The sequence below is a fragment of the Nannospalax galili genome, unplaced genomic scaffold (assembly GCF_000622305.1).
Source record: "Nannospalax galili isolate Female #2095 unplaced genomic scaffold, S.galili_v1.0 scaffold278, whole genome shotgun sequence".
In the NCBI taxonomy this organism is placed as follows: Eukaryota; Metazoa; Chordata; class Mammalia; order Rodentia; family Spalacidae; genus Nannospalax; species Nannospalax galili.
Genome location: NW_008347536.1, coordinates 12,710,141 through 12,736,548, shown reverse-complemented (window position 1 = coordinate 12,736,548; position 26,408 = coordinate 12,710,141). Strand labels below are relative to the sequence as shown.

Sequence of the window (26,408 nt, the reverse complement as noted above, 5' to 3'; positions counted from 1 at the left end):
ATACCCTAAGTCAGCCAGCATCCTCCGCAGGCCTCAGCCGGCTGGCCTACACCCCAGAATGCACCCCTAGTGCACACAGCGGTAGGGTGGGAAGGAGGGAGCGCCGGAGCCATGCCCCCCGCCCCCCCAGCCAGCACTCCCTGGCCACCTCTGAGCAACACCGTCTCTCCGAGTGGGCGCCAGTTCGCATGCGCATACAGCTGCCCTCCCGCCCCCCCCTGGAGACCACGCCTCTGGCCTCCAATGGGCGGAGGCTGCGGGGCGGGCGGGAGGAACCAAAGCCCCGGAGTCCGAGCTCCAGCCCCTGCCCCGTGCTGCCCGGGCTGCCTCTCCCCACAGAGCCCCAAGCCGCGGCCAGGGCCAGTCCATCTTCCGCGCCAGTGCCCGCGCCGTGCCCTGCATCCCGGGAGTCCGACTCAAGCTGCGGCGGCGCGGCAGGTAGGAGGCGCTGCTCCGAGGGAGGCGTGTGCCAGCGCGCGTGCTTGTGTGTGTTTAGGTGTGTGTGCAGGTGCAGCACCGGCCAGTGCGTGCCTCCACGAGCACGAATCGGAGCAGGGGTTGCATATCCCACGGGCCGGGGCTGGGAGGTGAGCGATGGCCTAGAGGCTTGCGGGGCGGGGACCCCGAAGATCCGCCCCGGTCCCTGGACGCATCCCCACCTCCACCCGCAGCCTCAGGCTAGGGGCCTTCTTCCGCTCTCCCACGCTGTTCCGAGTTGGGGTTTTTTGTGCACATGCTCTGGGGTGCGCTTTATCACCGGGTTTGACTGTTTCTAATCTTCCTTACAAGTCCCCTTTCCTGTTCCCACCTCTGTCTCTTTCCACCCATTCATCCTCCCAACCCTTTTCTAAATACCCCTACCCCATGGCTTGGGGGAAGGGGCGAGGCCGAGGCCACCCCAGTCTGACTGAGCCTGCTCCCTTTCTTGGTCCGGATCCCCAGGTTGAGGGGGGCCTCTCTCCCTGCCTGCAGGAGTGGGTGTATGGTGTTGGGGGCGGGGCAGGGCGGATCCGGCTGAGAAAGGCTTTTCTTTGAGCCAGTTCACATTCCCCCTCCAGCCTTCAGGGTTGGGGGTGTACAACAGGCCCGCCTAGGGGACCAGAGGTGACTGACAGATCATTAACAAGTGCTAAATTTTCCCCTGGCAGCCTTTGTAGTGGGATTCAGCCCCAGACCCCACACAGATGAGTTTGAGCTACTGAGAGAAAGCTAGCCTCTCTCTAAGGTGACCCAGCCAGAACTGGCACTCAGGTCCTTCAGGCTCAAGCCATGATCGCCCTGTGCCAGAGGTTGGAGGGCAGCTAAGAGCTCAGGGAGCCTGAGGAAGGCCTGCCCTGCGAGGGTGGAGACCTCCCAGGGCCCTTGCTGATACCTGGGTAGTGTTAAAGAAGACCAGAGGGGTGGGATATGATAGGCCCAGCTGCCCCAAGTCAGAGTTGAAGCCTGGGTGGAGTCTGTTGTAAAAAGCTTTCCTTCCCACTGAGAGGCAGGTGGATCCACAGATAAGGCCCTGGGCTGAACCTGAGGCAGAGGCAAACACAGGTGGGGGGCCCATCCTTATCTGGGAGCTGAGCACCAGTTCCCTGACATTCTCTTCAGAGCTTGGGCTGGAAGAAGTTCAGCAGGCTGAAGGACCTGAGAGTTTAGACCTGAGGAGAATCAGGCCAGAGAAGAGTATGTGCAAAGGCCCAGAGATGGGATGCTGAATGCTGGTCCAGAAGGTTGCTGTGTCTGACAAGAGCCATCTTGGCTACTCTGTGGAGATCAGTGAGGAGGAGGTCACAACAGGGCGAGCCCCTTCTTCCTTTCTGTCTGTTCTCAGCACCCCACCCTGGGCTAGGCTTGGCCGGAGAGGGTGGAATCCATTCACTGGGTCTCCCAGAGCAGAAGTGAGAGGTTCTGAATTGCTGGGGAAAGGCAGGTGTGTGCCTCTGAGGTGGGAACCACCCCTGAGGTGGAGGGGCCTGGGGGAGATGGTGACTGTAAGGGCTTGGGTACAGGTGGTGGGAGGACTCTGCCTTTCAGTGGGTCATCTGTGGGCTTCTCCAAGACCTGTGCTGTCTCAGGCTTCATCTGCCCCCACTTTCCTTGTGTGCTTTTAGGATGGCTCTGAGCCCTGGTCCTGAAATAAGTCTTCCATGTACCTTTAGAGGCCACCACTTTCCACCATCCCTCCTACATGGCCTGTCTTCTTCCACTCTGATTGGCTCCATATTTTTCTGCTTGCCCTTGACCTTGAACTTTGCCTGTGTGGCTCAGTTTCCCCTAGTGTGGAATGAGACTAAATGCTGCCTCATCAAAGGGATGATGGTGGTGACTTTAGATCTCATCACCCAGCACTTTACTAAGTATGAGGTGTTTGATAGTTTTACCAGTAGGAATCAGCAGCCAGTGTCATGCGGTCCCTTCAGAGGAGAGGACTCAGGGAAAGAGGGGCTTATTTGGGAGCAAGAGCAACAGAAGACTGAAGTGGGAGCTCCTTTTGGGGTGAGAGGACCAGCTTGATCCCTGTAAGACCCTTCTGCCCGGTGTTCTATGTCAGACTGACCAAGTCCTCTGGCCTCATCGAAGCCTGTCCCCTGGGGAGATCTGGGGTGGAGCAGCTGAGAGCACCCTACATAAGTCCTGCAAAGGGCTCATAGGCCATGCTAAGCTGTGAGCCCTGGCCATTCCCATTTGCAGAAGGTAGGTCTGCCATCCCCCTCTCAAACAGCTCTATAGTCTGAACAGCCGCTGTTTGTCTGTCTGTAGCTGGTCTTGTCACCTGAACCCTCTGCCCTCTCTCAAGTTCTCCAGACACCTCTTTTGCCCCTTCATTGCCTTTCCTCAGCTTCCTGAGATTTCCCAGGTTTGCCCTTCAAGGCCCCCACCTTTATAGCTTCCCTGGATTGTACTGCCCTGGAGTTCAGTTTAGGTGGAGCTGTCAGCTTCCCTTTGGCCTCAGGCCTCCTCTTTCCTTGCTCACTAAAGGCAAAATGGGCCAGGTCCCTTTAGGGCTCTAACCTGGATGGATCATGGAGCCAGCCCTCCAACTTGAGCTTGGACATGAAATTGCAGAATGTGTGTTTGCTGGCTAGTGAGAAATGATTTACCACACCCACCTCACTGTTCAGATCACTGTTATGGGGACCCCAGATTTCCTAGAGCTAGTTGTGAGGGATGCCAGTGACTGGGGTGGCCTGTGGTTTCATGTCTCAATGGGGCATGTGGACAGAGTAGATCAAGACCCACTTGCACCAAGCTGCCTGTCACTGTCAGGTGTGCTCAGGGGTTGTAACAAGGGCGAAAGCCTGGTGGCCTCAAGTGTCTGCCCCTGCCTAAAATCCCAGCTGAGTCCCATCAGGCTGGGTAACTTCTGCCAGTCAGACTGAGACTCAGTGACTTTTAGTAGTAACTGTAAAGGGGCAGTTTGAGGTTGAAATGACTTCTTCCTACTCCTTGACCTCTCCAGACAGGAGGGAGCCACCAGACCCTATCACTCACCCCACCCCGTGTTCCTCTGGGGGTGTTTCTCTTGCTTTATGCCAAGTGCCAGATAGTGGCTTAAAACTGCATCCATCCTCTTCTGGTTTGGGATTTTGGGAGTCCGACACACGAGTCTTGTGGGGCTACAATCCAGACTGGATGTTTCAGGAGGCTCGGGGGAGAATCTGTTCCTTGTCTCTCGGTTCTTGTGGCTGCTGGCATTCCTCATGACTGAATCACCCCAGTTTCTACGTCATCTTCTCACTGTCTTTCCCTGTTCTGCAGTCAGACTGCCCTCTGCTTCCTTATTCTTCTGGTTTTTTTTTTTTAACTTTATTTTTAATTTGTGTATGTAGGAGGTGTGTGTTTAGGCAAGCACATGCCAGAGGTCAGCTTTGTGGAGTTGGTTTTCTCCTTCTACCTTTATATGGATTCTGGAGATGGAACTCAGATCATCAAGGTTGGGTGGGAAGCACCTTTACCTACTGAGCCATCTTGTTGGCTCTATTTTTTTTTTTAATTTTTTGAGACAAGGTTTCCTATAGCTCAGACTGGCCTTGAACTTGCTATGTAGCCAAGGATCACCTTAAACTCTTCATTTTCCTGCCTCTACCTCCAAAGTCTTAGGGATGCCAGCATGTGCCAACACATATAGCTTTATTTGTTCATTCGTTCATTCATTCTGGACAGTGCTGGGGAAGGATCCCAGGGTCTTGTACATGCTAAGCTAGGTGCCCAACCTTCCCTTTCCCTTATAAGGACACTTGCAATAACATTTAGTACCCATCCCAGTAAGCCAGGGTCATCTCCCCATCTATCTGCCAGCCCCTAGTGGTACATCAGGCTACATTCTCAGGGTCTGTCAATTTCAAAGTGGATATCTTTGGGAGCCATTTTCAGTCCAGGACAGAAACCAGTCTTTGCACACCCACACCCCCTGGTGCCCACAGCTGCTGGTTTCCCCTAGTCATAGACCTGGTTACCTCATGAGGTCATTCTCAGTGACAGTGTGTCCTCTGCCCTGTCTTTGTGGGCAGGCTGGGGGCTGCTTTGCCTCTGGTCCTGGTACCCAGTCTGAGTTCATGGGAGCCAGAACCCAGTGATGTTAGAAGAGGGGACTATGCCAGCATGTCCCTGTGGGTTACCCAATGACTGGATCCTGTCCTGCATTTGACTGTGCTAGAGTTTCAGGGCACAGTGAGGCTCATGTCAGACATTCATTTAATAAAGCCAGTGCACACTGGTCATTTGACCTTCACTAGCACCTTTTAAGAGGCAGGTGAGAGGCAAGGCCTGTGGGGATGAAGTCTAGCTGGGTTTGGGTGTTGAGGTAAGGCAGGTTGGGCCTTGGGTTCACAGAGGTGTGAACTGCTTGGCTTTTCCTGGTCCTCAGTCCTTATTCTAGGAGGTGTGAGTATGGATGGGGCATCTTGGGTCCATCCTGACACTCTAAGTCTATGACAGGCCCTTGCTAGAGCATAGGGAAGGGACACTGGCATTCAAAGCTGCTGTGGGCAGGAACAGGACTCAGCTCAGAGCAGTGCACAGGGACTAGAAGTGCCATCAACATGCCATTCACTCTGATACAGGTTTTCCATCCTAGGAGGAGGTGAGGAAGGAGCCCAGCTGACCCCAGAGCACCCTGGCTTACCGGCCATGGCCTGGCCCAGGATGGCCTCCATTTCATTCCCACAGTCAACACGGTGTCATTTCAGGCTTCTTTCAGGCACAGCCAGGTCTCCCTGTCTGTGTCCTGCCTGTGTCCCTGCTTGTGTCCCTGCTGTGTCTTGCCTATGCCCTAGGCCTCCTTGTAAGCTGTCACCCAACTATTGTAAGCCTGGCTTTCAGGGCCCTCTACAACCCGGCTGTGGCACTGTCTCTGTGCCGGCACCTCCCTCCTTCTTCCCCTTTCCCCATGCCCTGTCCTCCAGCCTTGCCTAACTGGTTTCTTCCTCCCAGAATGTTCTTTCCTCCTCCACCTTCTGCCTTCACCTCTCAGAGTTGCCTTCTACCCCCTAAAGTCCTGCTCCGTACAGCCTTCCTGACCCTTCCCTCTTAGAGCAGACCTTTCCATCTTCCTGGCATCTCTGTCTCTCCCCATCAAGCTGACTTCTGGGACACAGCCCTGGCTGACTCCTGCTGCCCTCTGGGTCAGGCACAGAGCAAGTGCATGGGCAAGACGCTGGAAAGGGAGTGATGATCAGACAGAATAGGACTTTGACAGGGGACAGGCTCTTGCCTCTGCCCTGAATCCTCCCCTTCCCTCTTTGAGCCTCTGAGCAGTGGGAGCAGCCCAGTTAATTTCTAAAGCTCTACTGGAACTCCAGATGAGAAAGGGAACCTCAATTTCCCCTTCTGAGAAATTAATATGGTTATTCATCAACAACTCCTGTTGTTGCCCAAGACTAAACCATAGCCAGATGTGGTGGTGCATACCTTTAATTCCAGCACCCAGGAGGCAGAGGCAGGTGGATCTGTGAGTTCAAGGCCAGCCTGGTCCACATAGCGAGTTCCAGGCCCGTTAGGGCTACAGGGTGACCCTGTCTCAAAAAGACCAAAAAAAAAAAAAAAAATTTTTCAACCTAGAGTCTTAGAAGCAGGTGGAGTTAGGGTCGCAGACTGGCCATACGGGAAGCAGGGGACAATGACTGTCTTGGTGATAGACCCACCAACTTGGAAAAAGATAAGCAAGTGTTCACTATCCCACCATCTCAGCTAAGACCCTGCAGGTCAGAAAGGGCAGGGCTTGCCTGGGGTCACAGCACAGTGGAACAGGATGGGCTTCCACCACCTCATCAAGTCTCTTTCTGTCAGATTATCTTCCCTGTGGGAGTAGTGAGTGGCATCTGTGTGCTGGGCTCCAAGTATCTGTCCCCACTCCACCCTGGTAGGATGGAGACTTGCTTGCCAGAAGTACCGACTGTACCGCCCCACTGTTCCCCACCTCAGTCAGTGCCTTCTCCACAGGATGTGACCCTGGACCTGGAGCCTGTGGAAGGGTGACTTCTATCCTGGGTTGCCCAGGCTGAGGGCTTGGAAAATGGGTCCTTGAGAACTGAAATCATGAGAAGACAGAGCCTCAGCAGGAAGCTCCTGCCTCGGTTTTTGGCCACATTTTCAGCTCCTGTTGTTGCCCAAGGCCCACCAGAAGGTGAAGGGCCTCTTCTGCAGGCCCCTGCTTACAGATGTCTCCCAGCTCCTGCCTGTTTACCACCCTGAGCAGGACCTGAATCCCAAATGAACAACAGCTGTGGGGTCAGGCCTCTGACTCAGTCAGGGCCACACAGAGCCAGGAGAGAGAGTTTTTTCTCACACTGGGGCTGCGGGGGTGGGCATCCAAGCTTCTGGACCTCTATCCCTCAGGACCAGCTGAGACTCCATGCCCCTTGTGCCTGGCCCTGCCCTCTGGCCCTGAGGGTGGGGGTTGGAGTGCCACCTGGTTGGCTGTGTGCTAGGAGCTCAGAGTGGCCGGGTGGAGAGGGCTTGGACCCAGAAATTGTAAGGGGGAGGTAGGAGGACAGGATTTCCCAGTGCGGGTGCCAGCCTGGCGTTGGCTGGGGTGACTCATTGGGCCTGGCTGCCTCAGCTCCACATCCAGAAGCTAGGCGCCTAGAACTCTGGGTGGCCTGAGTCCAGCTCTCCCTCCACACACTTGCTCCCTCCCCATCTATCCAGTCATCAGAACAGAGATCTGGGATCCTAGGAGGCCAGGCTATACCTTTGGCAGGACAAAGAACTTATGCTAAGAATATTATTACGGTGCTCCCTACTTGCAGTGCTGGGGATGGAACCTAGGGCCTCATTTATCCTAGCCAAGCACTCCAGTACAGAGCTACATCCCACTCCTTCATGCTCCATCTCAAAGAGCCACCAGCATTCTCCCTGCTCTACACCCTGTCTCCCTACTGGGAGCACTGTCCACAGTGTCTGCTACCCTGGACCCCTCTTCACCTGGGACTGCCTCAGGACCAACCCAGAATAAGTGTCAGTGAAGATGTGCAAGTTGGGACCGAGGGGTCCCCTGAATTCCAAAAGTCCAGAGGTGTAGCCCTTCCATCACATGTGGGAGGGCTGGTGTGTCTTTGCTGAGGAGGTCTGAGGAGGGAAGGTGGAGAACGGGGCTCTGATTGCCAGAGTCTAGGTATGGGGCATTATTGGCTGCTTCATCTGGAACTTGATAGTCACCCCACCAGGCCATGCCATTGCTGGGCTCCACTGTGGAGCACAGGGAGTGGTAGAGAAAGGCCCTGACAGGCATTCCTGTGCTCACCCTGTGAGCCTGTGGTCTCAGTTTTGTGGCCTGTCTTCTGCTTTGGTCTTGTCCTTGTCCTTTTCTTTTTTAAAAAAGAGGAACTGGAGAGATGGCTCAGAGGTTAAGAGCACTGGCTGTTCTTGCAGAGAATACAGGTTTGGTTCCCAGCACCCACATAGCAGCTAACAACCATCTGTAACTCCAGTTCCAGGGGATTCAACACCTTCCTCTGGCCTCCACAGGCATTGCATGCATGGATACACCTACATACATGCAGGCAAAACACTCATACATATAAAGTAAAAATAAATAAAAAAAATTTGTGCGTGTGTGTATGTGTATGTATGAGTGCATGCTACATGCATGCAGGTGCTCACAGAGGCCAGAAGAGAGTGTCAGATCCCCTGGAGCTAGAGTTACAGGCAGTTGTGAATTGACTGAGTGCTGGGAACCAAACTTGGGTCCTTTGGAAGAGCAGCAAGTTCTCTTAATTAATGAGCCATCTCTCCTGCTCCCTCTTTCTTTCTTTTTGAGACAAGATCTCATGCATCTTAGGCTGGCCTCAAACTCACTATATGACCAAGGATAGCTTTGAACTTCCGATCCTTCTGCCTCCACCTCCTGAGTTCTGGGATTATAGGCATGTGCCACCACACCTGGTTTTATGCAGTGCTGGGGATGGAACCCAGGGCTTTGTGCATGCTAGACAACCATTCTACCAACTGAGCCACATCCCTAGCGCAGAACTTGCCTTCTGCCCTCCACATGGCAGTGTCAGGTTACTTTCTATTGTTAGAACACCTGAGACTGAGTGATTTGTGAAAAAACAAGCAAAGCAGGATTTAGTCCACTAATTTTTCTGTGATGCTGGAGATAGAGCCAGGGACCCTCTGAGCCACACCCCAGCCATCAGGAAGTTATTTTCACTCAGGGTCCTAGAGGAACCCATGCATCACATGAGGCTCTCAAGCGGCTTCAGCTCTTGGTGAAAAACAGAAGTGGAAGTGCGCATGTGTGAAGGGGCAAGAGGAGCCACACTTGCTGTGCAGCCCACTGCCACAGGGAAGGCCAATCATGAGGGCACCTCCCCCTGACACCTCCCCCTGGGATTCTCCTGCTAATGTGAGGACTTGGGCCTTAGCGTGAGTTTTAGTGAAGACAAACCAAATTCAAGTCATAGCATGTGGCCAGATGGACCATTCTAGGACAACTGTGACCAGGTCCTGCCCTGTCCACTTTTTTCTTTTTAAATTTTTTTATTGAAGTTTTGTGTATTTCATACATACAGTCATCTTTATACCCTCTTTCCCTTCCCCTTTGGCACCCTCCCATAGCCCCCCCACTGGAGTTCAGAATTCTGTCATTTGTATTAAGGCCTATTATGTAAAGTTAGTGTCTTGAGATGTTCCTCAGTGCAAGTTCATCTACCAGGATTTAGCCCATCTAGAGTCTTTCCCTTCAAGAAGATCAGCTCTTCCCCACCCAGCATTAATCATCTACCAATAATTCTTTGGCTAAGATTGGGGTTTGCTGTTCATTTCCACAGTTCTGTGCTGGGTTTTTGTCTGCCTAAGTTTGCATGGGTCTTGTGGATGCTGACACCATTGCTGTAGGTTTGTCTGAGAAGGGTCCCAGGCACCTATAGGACTATTTCCATATGGTCGGTCATGCACCTCCTCCCTGTCCACTTTTTTTTATGTCCTCAAGAGGAAGCAAATTCTGTGCAGCCTTGTTCATGCCTGTGGTTTCCTCTACCCCTGACCTCCCCTAGGCCAGCTTGATTCCATCCTGAGCATGCTGCCTGCCATCCACTGGGCTGAGAACATCTGGAGATGGTCTCCCACTGGCCAGCACGCCCTTCTCAGATGCAGATGGAACTTGGGAGTTGTGTGCTTGGGATTGGGCTCAGGGACTCCATACCTGCTGGACCCCCTCTTGCCCTGTGAGCACCTGAGTATCAAAGCCACAGGAAGGAGGTGGAGGAGAAGCTAAGGGGAGACTAGCACAAGATTGAGGCCTGACTGTGACAAGGCCAGGCTGTGACTGTGACAAGGCCAGGCCGAAGCTAGTGTGTTATCACAGCCTGGGGCTCTTTCCTGCTCTGCTTGCTCTGTCTCCCACGTAGGCATGTAGAGACCAGAGTGGCAACTATAGACATCAAGAGTGCTGAGGGGATGGAGAGATGGCCCAGCAGTTAAGAACACTGAATACTGTGGCAGAGGACCTGGGTTCAGTTCCCAGCACCCACATGGCAGCTAACAGCCATCTGTAACTCCAGTTCCGGGGGTCTAGTGCCCTCTTCTGGCCTCCTCAAGCACTGCACACATGTCATACACATACATACATGCACACAAAACACTCATACACAAAGTAATTTTTTAAAAGAGTGCTCTCTGGTGGGGTCTCAGGTTCCCAGTGCCACTGTGCTGCTGGCTTTTAAAATGTCAAAACAGTGAATCTGCAGCAAAGTACATACATGGCTAGGGTCCTTTCCATGGGATTGCCCAGTGGCCACACCTGTGTAACTACTGTCTGGGCCTTGGAGCACTTTTATGGGAAGCCCTTCTTGCCCCTTCCAGTAGCAACTACAGCACTTCTGACTGGAAGGCAAAAGTAGTACCATATTTTGGATCTGGAATGTTCCCCAAAGACCCATGTGCTAAGGGCTTGGTCCCCAGTGTGGCACTATTGGGAACTGGTGGAATCCTTAGAGTATGGGGCCTGGGGGAAGGTCTTTAGGTCACCGAGGCCATGCCCTCAAAGAGAATGGTGGAACCCTCGTTTTTTCCCTTCTGGTTTTCACTTCCTGGCCTTGATAGGCTTTGTGGTTTTGCCTTCCCCAAGCCCTCCCCAACATTGCTTCCCAACACCATGACCAGAATGCAGTGGGTCTGTCCATCATGGGCTGGAGCCTCTCAAACTGTGGATCACACCAACCTTCTCTCTCCAGAGTTATCTCAGGCATTTATCACAGTAACAGAAAACTGACTAACACATTAGTCACTAGAGATGAGTTATGCCTGCTTAAAGAAAATTCATTTTTGTTTTATTTTTTTATTGTGTAATATGTATAGGTGGTGGTGAGTGGACACGTGCATGTGAAGGTCAGAGGACAATTGTATGGAATTGGTTATCTCCTTCCACCTTTACATCGATTTTTTTTCTAGAGATCAAACTCAGGTCATTAGGCTTGTGTGCAGCAAATGCTTTACCCACCTGCTGGGCCATATTTCTAGCTCTTGTTTTTTGTTTGTGACAAGGTCTCAGGTAGCCTAGGCTAGCCTCAAATTTGCTATGTATCAGAGATTGGCCTTGAACTCCTGATCCTCCTGCTTCCAATTCCCAAGTGCTGGGATTACAGATATGCATCACCTTGTCCAGTTTATGTAGTGCTAGGGATCATACTAGGCAGCTGGGGATCATACTAGGCAGGGACTTCACCAGCTGAGCTACACTCTACCCTCATCCACATGTCTTTACCCACTCACTGGCTAGGGGACACTTAAGTACTTAGATTGTTCCCATTTCTTGGCTTTGGTGAGTTCTGCTATAATGAGTGCGCAGTGCCGGCGTCTTTTCACCTTGTGGATCTCATCCTCAGGACATGGGGCCAGGAGTGGGACTACTGTCTTATAGGCTAGTTCTGTTTTAGACTTTTTTTTTTTTTGTCTTTTTGAGACAGGGTCTCCCTGTAACCGCAGCTTTCCTGGAACTCACTATGTAGACCAGGCTGGCCTTGAACTCACAAAGATCCGCCTGCCTCTGCCTCCCAAGTGCTAGGATTAAAGGTGTGCACCACCATGCCCAGCTGTTTTAGACTTTTTTTTTTTTTGTCTTTTTGAGACAGGGTCTCCCTGTACCCGCAGCTTTCCTGGAATTCACTATGTAGACCAGGCTGGCCTTGACTTCACAAAGATCCGCCTGCCTCTGCCTCCCAAGTGCTAGGATTAAAGGTGTGCACCACCATGCCCAGCTGTTTTAGACTTTTTTTTAAGACAGGGTTTCAGAGTAAAGCTGAGGCTGACCTAGAGCTTAGGATCCTCCTGCCTGATCCTCCTGCCTGGCCTCCCTAGTGCTAGGATTGTGGGCATGTGCCACCACGCCCAAGGAACCTCCATGCTATTGTCTACAGTGGCCTGTTGGCCACAGGGGCTGAACCAGTTCACTTTTTTCTACATCTTACTCATGCTCATCTTTCGTCTGTTTTGATAATAACCATTCTGCCAGGGGTGAGAGAGCATGGCTTTGGCTTTGATTTGTGTCTTCCCCGAGGGCTATGATGTTGAGCAGTTGTTCCATGTACCCGTTGACCGTTTGTATTTCTTTTCTGAGAAGTGTCTGTTCAGGTCTTTTGCCCATTTTTCAATTGGGTTATCTGTTTTGTAAGTAAGTTCATTACATATTGGGATGTTAACCCTGTATTAGTTACATTTCTCTTGCTGTGATAGAATTACTGACCAAAGCAACTAATAGAAGGAAGACTATTTATTTGAGCTTATGGTTCCAGGGGAATTAAAGTCTGTCAGGGGGAGGCATGGTGGCAGGACGGAGCAGGAGCAGGAGCAGAAAACAGAAGCTCACATCTTCAAGCAGGCCCAGGAGTGACTTGAGATCCAGCAAGGCCCTAGTGACGTGCTTCCTCCAGAATGGCTACACCTTCTAAGACCTCCCAAACAGCGCCACCAACTGGGGACAAAACATCCAAATACTTGGAGTCTATGGGGGGCATTCTCATTTAAACTACCACAAACCCCTTATCAAACGTGTGGTTCTCAAACATTTTCTCTTGTTCAGTAGTCTGTCTCTCCATTCCATAGATTATGTCCATCCTTTTTTAGTTTGAAGTCAGCCTGATTTTTGCCTTTGTTTCTGATGCTTTAGGGTCATATCCAACAATTAACTGTCCAGACCAATGTTGTGGAGTTCCCCATTTTCCTCTAGTAGTTTTTCTGTTTCAGGTCTTTAATATATTTGATCCAGTTTTGCATATGGTGGGAAAAGAGAGTGTGATCATGGTCTTCTGCATGTGAGTACCCAGTGTTCCCATCCCCTTGACTGAAGCCATCACAGAGCCATTCCCATTGGGTCATGTTAGCACCTTTGTTGAAAATCAATTAGCCAGCCAGGTGTGGTGGTTCGAGCCTTTAATCTCAGCACTTGGGAGGCAGAGGCAGGTGGATCTCTGTGAGAGCCAGACCACTTGGGGCTACAGGGAGACCCTGTCTCAAACAAACAAACAAACAACAAAAACAAAAAAGAAAATTAACTAGCTATAAACATGGTTAATCTTCTGGAGGTCTCTGTTCCTGGCCTGTGTATCTGCCTTGCACTTATACCATGCTATTTTGATCATTACAGTTCTGTAGTATATTCTGTTTGTTTTTTTGGTTTGGTTTTTTGTTTGTTTTTTGTTTTTGTTTGTTTTTGAGACAGGATCTCATGTAGCTAGGGCTGACTTTAAACTCTTGCTACTACCTCTCTAGTGCTGGGATTATAGGATAAACCTCACATCTGCCTTAGTCCTATAGAGTATGTGGGTGTGGGGGTGTGATTTTTTTTTTATTTTGAGACAGCATCTCATGTAGCCCAGGTTTGCCTCCAATTTACAACATAGCCAAGGATGATCTTGAAGTTCTGATCCTCTTGCTTCTATCTCCTGAGAGTTGGAATGTCAAGCATGCACCTCCATCCCTGGTTTCTATGGTGTTGGGGTAAAACTCAGGGCTTTGTACAAGCTAGGAAGCACTCTGCCAACTGAACTGCGTTCCCAGCCCCTGTTGTATATCTTGATAAATATGTGATACCTCTATATTTATCCTTTTTCCTCAGAATTGCTTAAGCTATTCAGGCCTTTTTGTGGTTTCATATGAATTTTAGGATTCTTTTTTCTGTTTCTGTGACTGTCTTTGGGATTTCCATAGGGCTTATGGTGGTTTGGATTGCAGTGTAGTATTGTTACATTAATTCTTCCAGTATGTAAACATGGGATAGCTAGCCACTTATTTGTGTCTTTCTTGATTTTTCTCATTGTTTTGTAGTTTTCAACGAATAGGATTTTATCTCCTTGGTTCCATTTATTCCTAAGTATTTTATTTCATTTTCTTCCTATAACTGTTGTGAATGGGACTTTCCTGATTTCCGTTTTGGTAGTTTGCTGTTAACATAGAAACAGTACTGAGTTTTGCATGTTACCCCCCGCCTCTGTTTGCTTTATTTTTACATATAACTTCTATATCTGATTTGCTGGGCTTATATCATAAAAGGATGCTGAATGCTATCAAATGTTTTCCTTGTATCCTTTTGAGAGAGAATCTCATTATATAGTGCAGGCTGATCTCAAACTGTTGGTAATCATCCTGCCTCAGCAAGTGCTAGGATTATAAGAGAGAGCCATCTTGCCCAGATCCCACATTTACTGATTTGTGAATGCTTCCTTTATTCCCAGCCATTGGATCACAGTGAGTGGTCCCTTTAAGATGCTGGTGGGTTCTGTTCCTAGCACTTTACAGTAAGTACCATGTGGTAACCAATTGTACTTCTAGAGCTCTGAATTTTCTGTATTAATGTTCCCTAGGGGCATGCGGCCTGTTGCTTTCTTTTCTGGCTTTTTATCAGGGCAGTCCTGGTTCTGCTTTTCAATTTGCTGTAATGAAATCATATCATAATGCTTCTGTTGATTAATGTCATACTTAGGAGCTCTATCCACAGGGTTTCATGCAACAGTATGTTTATGTTCCATTATATGAATAGACAACAGAAAAGACTTACCCAGTCATTGTTGATGGACCTCAAATTGTTTCTGAGTTTCAGTATAACAAATTCTGCTGTCCAAACTGGAAATTTTGGTGCAAGTTTGTAATCCCAGCACTTGGGAGGTAGAAGGAAGATCCTAAGTTCAAGGTCGTCCTCATAGTGAGGTACATGAGAAAGAAAAAAATCGGTGCTAAACATTCTTGTTTTCTCCAGGCATGGTGGCACACACTTTTAGTCCCAGCACTCGGGAGACAGAGGCAAAGGTGGGAGGTAGGTGGATATCTGTGAGTTAAAGGCCAGCCTGGTCTGCATAGAGAGTTCTAGGCTAGCCAATGTTGTATAGTGAGATCCTGTCTTAAAAAAATCAAAACAAACAAAAAACCCCTTGTTTTCTGCTGAATCTTGCTAGTACGCTGCAGCTATAAATCCAGTGTCCTTGCACTTGTGGTCTGTGTGGACTCTTCATTCTTTTCTGTTCCCCTAGTCAGTTTATCTAACCTGGGACTTTAGAACTTTAAGACAAGCTGCTTGGCTGGGGTGTAGCTCCTCTGGCTGGGTCTCTGTTGATAATTTTGACTGTTCCTGGCCCTTTGTGTGCTAATCGAGGCTGATGTTGGACTCATACTCAGCCTGTACTCTGTCTGATTCTTAGACTGCCCTAACACTAGCTCCGCTATCCTTTTTTTCAGAGGCTCCTACTTCAGAAAAGGACTATTGTATGGACGGAGAGGCCACAAGGAGGCCTTGGCTTGACCCTGGGGCCCTGGAGCCCAGGCTTAGTCAGAGCTCCTGAAGGAAGGGCTGGGCCGCAGGCTCAGCCTAGGCAGTGGGGTGTGGGCCCTGGTTGGCACCCAGCCATCAGGAAGAACACTAGGCAAACAGATGCCTGACCCAGTGGGTAGAAGAGGGTGGCTCCAGCTGACCAGTGCTGGCTGAGACTAACATCCCCTGAGCCCTACTTCTCTTGAGCTTACTGCCAATCACCTTTGTTGTCCATTTGGCAGTTATTGAATCCAAGACTCCCACCATCGGTTCTGGGATTGCAGAGGCCCTTGGCATAGGCTCTGTCTCCAGAGGGTATGCAGTGGGCTCGGGAGATGGGCAAGGAGTGTACTACAGATGGGCACAATGTAATGGGTGCTGGCCTCTAGGGGGCTCCAGTTGTCCAAGGCAAGGAGTAGATTGTAAAGGCTTGTGCAAAGCCCTGAGGTCACAGTTTGAGGAGAGTGCAAAGAGGTAAAGGGACAAGACTGGCAGAGAAGGGCAACAGGTGGGTGTCAGACAGCTGGGAATCTCAGACTGTCCTTAATACCACATAGGGTCTTGACCAGCTCTAACACAGCATAAGGATACTGTCCTAATTTGCTTTCTGTTACTGTGATAAACATCATGACCAAAAGGAACTTGGAGCGGAAAGGGTTTATTTCATCTTATACTTCTAGGTAGCAATCACTGAGGGAATTCAGGGCAGAAGCTCAAGGCAGTAACCTGGAGGCAGGAACTGAAGCATGAACTCCTCCATGGAGGAGTGCTGCTTACTGGCTTGCTTCCCTAGCTTACTCAACCACCTTTCCTATACAGCCCAGGCCCACCAACCCAACAAATACTAACCAGTACAGATACTGAGGGCCAGAGGTGACCACACTGGGAGCTCAGGCCTAGAGAGAGGTGCTGGGGTGGGAAGCCAGCTCTCTTGCCTCCCTGTTTGTGTGTGCCTGGAGTTACAGGGAGAGGCTGAAGACTCTACCACCCCATGAGGCTCTGACCTAGTGTGGTACAGTGGGAGGTGACTTTGGAGGGTGCAGGGGGCTGAGTGAGCAAAGGCTAGGGCCCAGGAGAGACTTAGAAGTAGGCCAGGGTTGTCAGCCTACCTGATAGGGGAGAGGGAGGTGACTGAGATGTGGCAGACCCTCTGCTGGTAGGTCCTGTCCATCTGCGTGTCCTCCCCTCCCCTGCCCCAGCCCACCTTTTCCTGGCTGCCCCATTTCTTCTTCCCATGAGAGCAGACACTCTCTGTGCTGTTGGCACCTCTGTGGCCTGGAGAACAGCCATAGGCCTCATTTTCCAGCCTGACTGTGTGATCTCAGCCCACTTGCTCCCCCTCCGTAGGCCCTCTGGGCTCTGAAATACTGGAATTGTAATAGCTGATTTCTCCTCCCTGCCTCAGCTTCTCTGATCTAATTCTCCCAGCTTAAATTGCTTCCTGAGCCCAGGCTGCTGGAAGCCTGCAGGGCTAATGACCCTGCTTGGTGCCTGATGGCCATGAGGCTTTCCAGGCTCCACTTTCTCTTTCCCCAGGGTTCCAAGGCTGAGGGCTGAGGGCTGAGGGGATTGATCTCCTTGGGCATAGGGGAGACCAGAGAGGTTACATTGTTGGCATGAAGTCACACAGCAACTCTGAGGGGATGTAGTTGTGGAAGATGCAGTGGCTACAGATACCCTGAAGGACACAGTCAGTTCTCAGCCAGTGGGATGATGACCCTCACTGCTATCCTTCTGGGTTCATACCATCCAATGTCACCTCCTTTCCTGTCTTCCCCTTCCCCAGCTCAGCTGAGGGGTATATGGGAAACCTGCCTGCCCAGAGTCCAGCCCTTTCTCCAAAATGGCAGCATTCTGAGGCCACAGTGGGGCACCCAAATCTGAGGACCCAGGTTTGAGTCCACTTTCTTCCATGAGAACATGGGTAAGGTGCTCCACCTCATGGAGCCTCTTTCTGAAACTGCTCTCAACAGGGGACACAAACTCAATGGCTTATAAATGGTGAGTGCTGGAGAGCTGGACTCTCCAGGAATGAGAGGAGGCTTTGCCCCTCTGCTCTCTTTCCTCTGCCCTCTGCCCTTGGCTGATTGAAATGGCATCTTCCTGTTATTGAAACAGCCTTGTTCTCATCCTGGAGAAGAGAGGAGGATGGGGACTCAGAGAGGCTGAGCCGCTTATTCAGGGTTTACCCAGTGGGTGAGTGGTATCCACTCACCTGCTTTCAAGCTTTGACTTAGAAGCCAACCTACTCTGCCTCAATTTCCCTCATGGCCTGCCTGAATTCTCGATGAGATGACAGTGCTGCCCTGGGAAAGCCCCAAGATGAGCAGATCTGGAGGGGTTGAGGGATGGAATGTGAGAGATACGTCCCTTGTCAACATTCTGGGGTCAGGCCCTACTGGCTGCTGCTCCCCAATCTGGCCTACTCCCTGGGGCCTTCCCTGACTATGTTGGTGAAGTGTGTGTGAACATGGTCAGCATACAAGGTACAGGGTATGGGGTGGGCCTCTGGCCCCCTGAGGAGTGAAGACCTCCGGATGCCAGGACCCTACTCCCTACTTAGGTGTGAGGTAGACACAGAAGGCAGCGTGCTGTGGGGAGGGAGGCAAGATTGAGTGACTGATGGCTGGGGGAACCTGTTCCAAGTCTTTCCCCTGCTGGGTGGAAATGGACCTGGGTGAGAGAGACCCAGGAGATACAGCTGAGTCTTGTGGATGTGACACTGGCCACAAGCTGCTAGAGTTGGCCACTTGTGTGACTCAGTCCCAGGGCTATAGGGAAGGATGGTTAAACAAGAAAGGGAGAAGGAGGTGGGCGTGGCCTGGACCAGCCCTGAACACCCAGCATGAGGGCCTCCAGGCACTAAATAGGAGAGGTCTGAACAGCCGAGGCAGGCAGTGGGCTCCGTTTTTTGCTTTGTGGTGTACCAGGTACTAGCTGTGTGACTTTGGACAGGCCTCTGCCCCTCTCTGAGCTACCTTCTATTATGGAGATGCTACTGGAAGGGGAGCACACCGGCTTGGAGCTCAGCAGGGACTCTCGATACCCTGAGTAATGGTTCCTGCCTCCTCTCCTCTAGGTGCCTCCCCTCCTTGGGGACGTGGCCACCATGTTCTCGTGTGTGAAGGCCTATGAGGACCAGAACTACTCAGCACTGAAGCGGGCCTGTTTGCGCAGGAAGGTGCTCTTCGAGGACCCCCACTTCCCTGCCACTGATGACTCACTGTACTACAAGGGCTCCCCAGGGCCCATGGTCAGGTGGAAGCGGCCCAAGGTCAGTGTCTGGTCTCCCTGGTGATGGAGAAAATGGGCCCTCATCCCACTGGTAGCAACCTGCCCAGCCAGGCCCTCTAGGGCCAGGTGTAGTCATGGCCCGAGGTTGCTCAGGTTCCTTTGGCATGAATGTGAAATGTGGAGGATGGGCCCTTTGTTCAGTAAAATGAAACTTGATGTTCAAGTTTACTTTCCTGATTATCACAGTGATTTGGAAAGTCACTTCCTATACAAAGGGAAGAATGTTTTGTGGTGGTTAATCACTGTGAGGATGGATCTGTGGGTAAATGATACAGAGCCCCTCTGACTCTTATGCTGGTCTAGGGCCTGGGACTAACATGCTAAACAAAAGCAGAAATGTGTGGTCCCATGGTGTGACTACTGCCTCTGATTCTCATGTATGTAGAAGAGTTCTGGAGATTGGGGTGCCTGGGGCCTGGGTGAAGGGGGTGGGCACTAGAGGACATGGGCCCAGACCCATCTTCAAGCTTCATGGCCATGTTGGTGACACCCAGAGTCAATCGCCAACAAGGGACTTTAGTGTGGGAGACCTGGCCCTCCCAGGTCTCAGAAAAGGCACCTTGAACTTTGGGGTTGGGCCTGTGGGGACGGTGCCAATCACAAGGAGACTGGCAGGCCCAGGTATTGGGTTCCCTCTGGCCATTGAAAGGCAGGTAGGACACAGGGCAGGTAGGGGAGTGGGGGTAGGGGAGAGAGGCCCTGGGTGCTTAGCCTACAGGTCTACAGACCCTGGTTGATATGCCAGCTCTGAGGGTGTGTGGAGTCACACAGGGCCCTAATTTCAGCAGGCCCTGACAGTGAGGCTTGCATTTTCCATTCCTTCTGGTCTCTGGACATTTGGGAGCAATGAAATTCAATCTTCATTTTCCTTCCCTGGCCTAGGCCCCTACTCCCTTCCCACCCAACCCTGGCATTGCTGTGAGCTGGGGCTCTTGATGAAGAGGTTGAACCAAGGCTGAGAGAAGAGATCATCTATATCCTGGTGGCCCACTGGGCTTCTGAAAGTGGTAGGCTAGCACCTAGGAGTCCTGCCCCCAGCCCCTCCATGGCACCATGTAAAAGGTCCCTGGTCCTTAGGCCTCAGCCCCCTGATCTGTGCAGAGCTTCTAACCCTAGCTTGCTTCTTTGAGCAGGCCACAGGACTTCAGCCTGCTCTCCGTCTCCTTCTGCCCTCTGCAATGGCGTGGGGAAGGAGCTGGCCTCAAAGGGCCTTTGTGAGGTCCTGACTCCAGTGAGAAGTGGACACTTAAGCTCTTTGCCTCTTCCTTCTCCTCCTCAGTGTCCTTGTCCTGACCCCCTCTCTGAGACTGTGGGCCATGGCCTGGAAGCGGCCAGCAGGGCAGGTCACTGCCCTCCCTAAGCCCTTTCCTCCAGGGTTCAGGAGTCTTATCTTCCTCTTCTCTTCGTTACCTCTCTCCTCTGCACCTGTCTAACTGCCTTTCTAACCCCAGCTGAAGAGGAAAGGCAAGCTGTCTACCTTGGCCAGGAAGTGGCAGGTGGGGTTGCCATGGGTGGAGACATCAGAGTAGGGCCCACAGGGCAGCAGTGAGGGCTCAGTTCTCAGTCAGGAAGCAGGTCAGGCTTGAGTCCACTGGACAGAGTGTGCTGGGCAGGGTGAGGCTTCTTGTATGATGAAGACCATGTGTTGGGTCTGAAGCAGAGGGGAAGTGGAGCTGGCCTAGGTCAGGGGTGGGGCCATCCAGCTCCTAAACATTAACTCCCAGCTGCTTGGGCTTTGACCAGAGATAAAACTGGCCTGAGGCAGCTATGTGTGTGAAGTCCTGTTTCCTGGGTCCTGGGACCTGTCAGGCTGTTTACAAACCAGAGCAAAGTGCTGTTTTCCTGCAGTGCATTCTGATTCCACTTCTCCAGACTTCTAAGTTGGTCACTACGGTGACTTCTCTGTTCTTAGAGATTCTTTTTAGACAGCTTCCAAACCCCAAGCTACTTAGTGTCTCCCTATCTCCTATCCTTCCTGTCTCCAGCTCCTCAGCCTCTTAGCTTCCTATCTCCCAGTCCCTCAGGCCCTCAGCCTCCATGCCTCCCAGTCCCCATGGAGGCAGCCACAAGCTTCCCTCCCCGACTTGCCCTCATCCTCCTTGCCAGCCTTGTGGTGGGTGTTCAGAGTTGGCTGGGTGGGGGTGGGGGGCTCCTTATCTACTCCGTAGATGGCACCAGGCTTTGTCCTCTTTGGCAGGAGCTTCACAGTGATCATCTGCATTGCTGGCTAGAGGAGGAAGAGGTGATGGAAGCTCAGGGGCCCAGGGGCATGGGCAGAAGCCACTTCTGGCTCTCCAGCCTCCATCCAGCTCTCTGACTCCCTATATCTAGACATCAACCTGGGGGTCCTGGGTAGAATGCATGGGGACATGAACTATGTCTATGAATGTGTGTCAGGTTGGAAGCCCCAGCATTTCACCAGGAAGCCTGGTGTAACCGCCTACCCAGGAATTCATGCTTGTTTTTGGAAAGGTGCTACCCTCAGGGTGTTGACTCCTGGACCCATCCCCCCATGAGGCTATGGACAGGCCTCTTCTTTGCCCCACACTGGCCCCTTTGGGTACCTGCTCCTAGTCTGCTCAGTGTCAGGGAAGGCCACTGGTATTAGAAGAGGTGGAAAACACAAGGGTTAAATTGCTGAGGGAGATGGGGGAGGGCGTAGGGACAGTTATAGAGGGAGCACCACGCTCTTGTGACTATTCCATTGTGTTGTAGTCAGAGGTCCTGCAGTGGCCACTCCTTTTGTGATCTTAATTCAGGAGGGAGAATGGGGGAAGGACAGGATGGGAGGAGAGGCGGAGTGCCCCACAGGTGCAGTCCCATGCCTGGTTGCACAACTGCTGCCTGCCTCCTTTCTGGCTGTGTTCCTGGCTGTGCACTGGCCTTGGAAACCTGAATTTCCTGCTGAGCCAGGAGGGAGGTGGCATAGGCCTGACCAGATCTGGGCCAGCTGGTATCACAGGCTGAGGTAACTGCGAGTTCAGAAGGCTGTGCCCTGGAGGCATGTTGATCAAAGGAGCAGTCACCCCAGCCCTGGAGGTGTCTCAGCACAGTGCTCACAGTGGGCCCCATACAGTCCAGTCAAGGACACTTTGTCCTCCCTTTTGACCCTGTCTGCTACCCTTGTCCCCTACTTGCCTTTCCCTGCGAAACACCTCCCTAGCCAGAGAGCCCATAGGATAAGGGACCTAGAGACAAAGCTGTAACCACAATCTAAGGTCCTGGGTGTGACTTTAAACACCCAGAACCAGAAGACAGGAACTGATTAAAGAAAATAGATGTATTTGCAGTTTTGGCCTTGCCTGTACTAGTGTTACAATTCATAGGAAAGATGAAATAATAAACAGGAAATCGGGGCTGGAGAGATGGCTCAGCGGTTAAGAGCACTGACTGCTCTTGCAGAGGACCCAGGTTCGATTCCCAGCACCCACATGGTGGCTACAAACCGTCCTTAACTCCAGTTCCAGGGGAATCCAAAGCCCTCTTCTGACCTCCATGGCATTGCACGACATGGGTGCACTCACATACATGCAGGCAATACACATAAAATAAAAATAATACATAAAATATTTTTAAAAACCCAGGAAATCTGGGTAGACAGATGAATCTTTTCCTGGGAGACAGCACCTCTCTAAGGAATTTGTCTTCTGCAACTAGGGGCTCAGCAGCACGGAATTTCCTGGAAACATTAAACATTTTTTAGGGCCACTATTACAAAACTGATGTAGGCAGGGCTAGAAGGTAAACAGGTGGCCTGGCACTATGGCTGTGTGCGCGCGTGTGCGTGTGTGTGTGTGTGTGTGTGTGTGTGTGTGTGTGTGTGTGCGCGTGCGTGCGTGCGCGCACGCGCAGCATCCTTCTAGGCTATAGCTGGACCTCAACTTCATCTTTGGGGTCCTTGTTCTAAGCCTCCTACCCACCAGCTCCCACATCTGCTCTGAAGGCATCACCTTCCTGTTGGTCTCTTGGGTCTCTGCTCACCTGGAGGCTTGGGTCGGGCTTCTTCTCTCCTGCCTGTGGCCAGCCAGTGGCCCAGGAAAAGTGGAAGGCAAACACTAGTCTTGAGAAGTCTGGGTGCACGGTGACTGGTAGGGGCTGGACCCCCCTTCCTCTTTGATGATACACAGAGAGCTCTAAGCTGGGCTTTGGACAAGTGCAGGAGACAGGAAAAAGAATGGTGGCTTTGTTACCTATAGGACCCAGCCTATCTAGTGACTGGAGCAGATGGCCTGAGTTTGAGTCTTGTTCACCCTTCTATGTGACCCTGGGCAAGTGACCTTGCCTCTCTATGCCTTGTTTTCCTTATCTGTGGAAGAGCCACCAGCAGTACTCAGTTCCCAGGGTTCTTCTGCACAGGGTCTGATTCCCAGCCGGAGCAAGTTAGTGAAACCTTTTCTGTGATGTTCCCTTAGAGGTGTCCCAAGGTGGCCTCTGGATTCCAGGTGCCACTCACCTCGTGTGTGCCCTAGGTCAGAGCTGGTACGCTCCTAGGGGACACCCCTGTGCCTTCTTTGCCTGCTCTTTCTCAGGCTGTGATTGCTCCAGGTTCCTGCTCTGTCCAGGGATGGGATAGAACCTGGAAGCTGGACTCCTGAGCTCTGTTTCTTCCAGTCTTGCCAGGGCTGCAGAGATGTTGGGCCAGAGTCCTGTTCTGGGTCAGAATCAGGCTGGTACAGCTGTGCAGTAGTGGGGAGAGCCCAGGTTGGAAGCTCAGCTAACCTTTTTGGCCCTGTCTGCTCACTTGATTGCCCCTGACCTTGGACATTTCTGCTTCATCTGGAGTGGGACTGGCCTGTCTGTCACAGGACACTGATTAGGAGGCACCTCGATGTCATCTCCCCACTGCAGTCCTGTTGATATCAGGTGGTGGCTCTCCCCTGTGGCATGTCGTGGAGTCCTCTAGATGTAAAGCTCCCTATCCTGCCTCCCGCAGGACCTCAGCTGCACATTCTAAGCCACTGCTCCTGGTGGCTGGGAAGCTGGGCTGGGTGCAGCCAGCTGGAAGATAAGATAGGAGGCTGAAGGGGCTAGCAGGGCTAGACTTCTGGCCTGAACTTCCTGAGAATGGCCTTGGGGATAACTTGTAGATCCCCTCACTGGGTTTCCCCTGACTTGGAATAGGAGAACCCAGACCTGTGCCCTAGGGAAGCTACCATGCTGCCTGGTCCTGGCTCACTCTAGTCCCAGCTAGAATGAGGGGTTGCTGGTGCCCTCAGGGGAGTTAACGATTCCCTGGCCCTATAACTCTGGTTTTTCTGGGTAGATGAGTCCCAAACACTATACTGAGACCCCTTCATCCCATTTCTCCTGTAGAGTGCTCCATCTGTGGAGGCTGTACATAATCCTGCAGTCCAACACTTGAAATAGAGGCACAGAAAGGAAGAGCCATTGGCCCAAGTTTGCTTGGCCAGTAAGTGGGGTGTGGGAATTGAGGTTTGTCTTATAAACTCTTCTGCCCTCTGCTGGCTGCCTGAGGGAGGGCCTCAGCAGGTGAGCTGTGACTTTGAGCCCAGAAGCAAATCTGGTGATGTCTGAAGAGGCAGAGGCTCTCCTTGCCTGCTGTGTGGCTGGGCCTTGGTATGTGACTGTTCCTGGAGAGCTTGAGAGGGCACTAGCAGACCAAAGAAAGGACTTTGCCTTAGGCCAACCTCGGGAACCATCGAGTTTATAGGGGCTACTTATAGGAGTATGGATGGCCATGCCACTGAGAAGTCACACCTCAGTAAATTGTTTATATGGTGGGAGTGAGACTCACAGCTATGCCTAACCTTGCACTCTGTGTGGGTGGATTTCTCTCCCTCCCTCCCTCCCTCCCTCCCTCCCTCCCTCCTGTGCCTACTGAAAGATCCCGCCAATACACTTGCACAGCTTTCAGATATGTTTCTAAATCTGTGAGACACTCAGAGATGAACATAATATAATGGAATCTTACAGAGGTTGGCAGGGTCTCTGAAGGTCCACTGCTGTCCATTCCAAGTAAATGCAAATTGATCTTGCGACTCATCAGCTAAGGGGATCTTAAAAGGACAAAAAGCATTAGCAAGGTCCGTGGAGTATAAAAAGATGCCACCACTTATTTGGCTGTTCCCTCAGAAGAGTAACGTTGGAAGCCAGCGAGATGGCTCAGTGAGTAAAGGCACTTGCTGCTCAAGTCTGACAACCTAAGTTCGATCCCTGAAACCCATGTAAAGGTGGAAGGAGAGAACCAACTCCATAGAAGTTGTCTTCTGACATTCATACATGAGCTGTGGCACACATATGTCCCCCCCTCCCAAAAACACACACAGTTATTTTAAAAGAGCAGTGTTTGGATGGGGGCTCCACTTCATCCAGCTCTTGGTGATGCATAGTCATTTTCATGGGCCATCTGATTCCTTCCCACACTGAGAGGGCTTTGGGCTGACCGCTCAACTTTACAGAGGCCCGTTTTACCCAGCTACACATGCCTGCCTTTATAAAACTGTGCCCTCAGGGGAAACACCAATAGGGATGTGCAAGGTGGGCCTAGAAACACATTCATCTTCAGTATTTATTTTCTTTGAGGGGAGAAATGCTTCCTCTGGGAGGGGTGACCGTATGCCTCTAGGACAAGCTTCATCCTTTTTACCTGTACTGTTCTGTCTCCATATCCATCTAGTCCCTCCTCCCCATGTTTTTGGAGTTGCCATGATTGAGTTATATGTGACCCAACCATCCACAAAAGCCCAGGTATTCTGTATGTAAGGGACTACCACCACCAACAACAATAACCCCATCATTTGTATCATTCGTTATGGGGCCTTCAGTCTCCCCACCTGGCCTTCATGTGTAGGCAGCATTAGGCACATTGGTAGGGGAGTGCCCAGGGTGGTTCCCACCCCAGGAGATCACCTTCCTCTACAGTAGCGGATGTGGTGGTGATCATCTGGACCCCCTTCAGTGAACTGTTACCCTGGCTTGTTATTCAGTGAACTGACTTCAGTCAGGTACCCCTTCAGTGAACTCTGGCTTGGAGCCTTCCAGGGACTCCAAGCACAGCATATGACCATCCTCTTTGCCATCCTTCAGGTAGACAAACTCCCTCTGTCCAGACAACTCAGCCTTGGTTGTGTGTCTTATCACCCTTAGTGAGGGTCAGGCAGCTGCCTGCAGTTACCCCCATGACTTTCTTACAGTCCTGTCCTATGTGTGCTGCTTTCAGAGACTGCAGTATATTCTCTAGTTTGGGGGACATCCATGTAGCCACCCCACACCACATAGAGGAGATGGTTGTACCAGGATTTTTCCTGGGGTGCACCACCCTGATTTTCCTTGGAGGCAGAAATCTCAGCCTTGGTTGTTACATCTTACGACCTTTAGCAGGTACATGCAACTGTTACCCCAGCTAAGAACCGTGTCTCTCCATATCACATAGAGGAGGATAGCCACCCCTGAGTTTCCTCATGGATATCCCACCCTGATGCAGCTTTGGTCCTGTGGGACCTCTGTTTACGTGGTAGTAGTGTGACTATTCTTGGGGGAGATGTAAAGAAACATCTGTTTGCCCCAGAGAGGGAGGGCCTGGACAGATAAAAGAAAAGATTGTGTGAACCAGTAAGTAATGGAGTTACAGGTGCAAGCGTAGCTCACAAGCAGCGGCACCACCCAGGAGTCCCATCCCCAGTCAACTGTCACTCTGACAAGTCGCTGCCCCTCTCTGAGCCTCCATTCATCATCCATAGAATGCAATAGCAACTCCTGCCACCACCTAAAATTCCTCTCTTTGTAATCATGGGTCTTTTGTCTCATCCCTATATCCTCACTGAACTGGCCTCATGGGCTGGCTGATCAGGGAGGGTCACTCTGGGCAAGAAGATTGATCTAGGGTCCACCATCCTGAGTTCTTCCTCACACTTCATTTGTT

At 51.5% G+C, this 26,408-nt stretch overlaps 1 protein-coding gene across 1 annotated transcript in view; it reads left to right on the top strand.

Moving 5' to 3' along the window:
• Positions 1-217: 217 nt before the first annotated feature.
• The window catches only part of Capn5 (calpain 5), a 56,439-nt gene continuing 30,248 nt past the window's right edge, over positions 218-26,408 (top strand). Inside the window, exons 1-2 of the mRNA XM_008844214.2 lie at positions 218-438; positions 18,312-18,506. Coding sequence (XP_008842436.1) covers positions 244-438; positions 18,312-18,506 — 390 coding nt within the window. The 5' untranslated portion in view covers positions 218-243. The remainder of the gene's footprint in view (positions 439-18,311; positions 18,507-26,408) is intronic.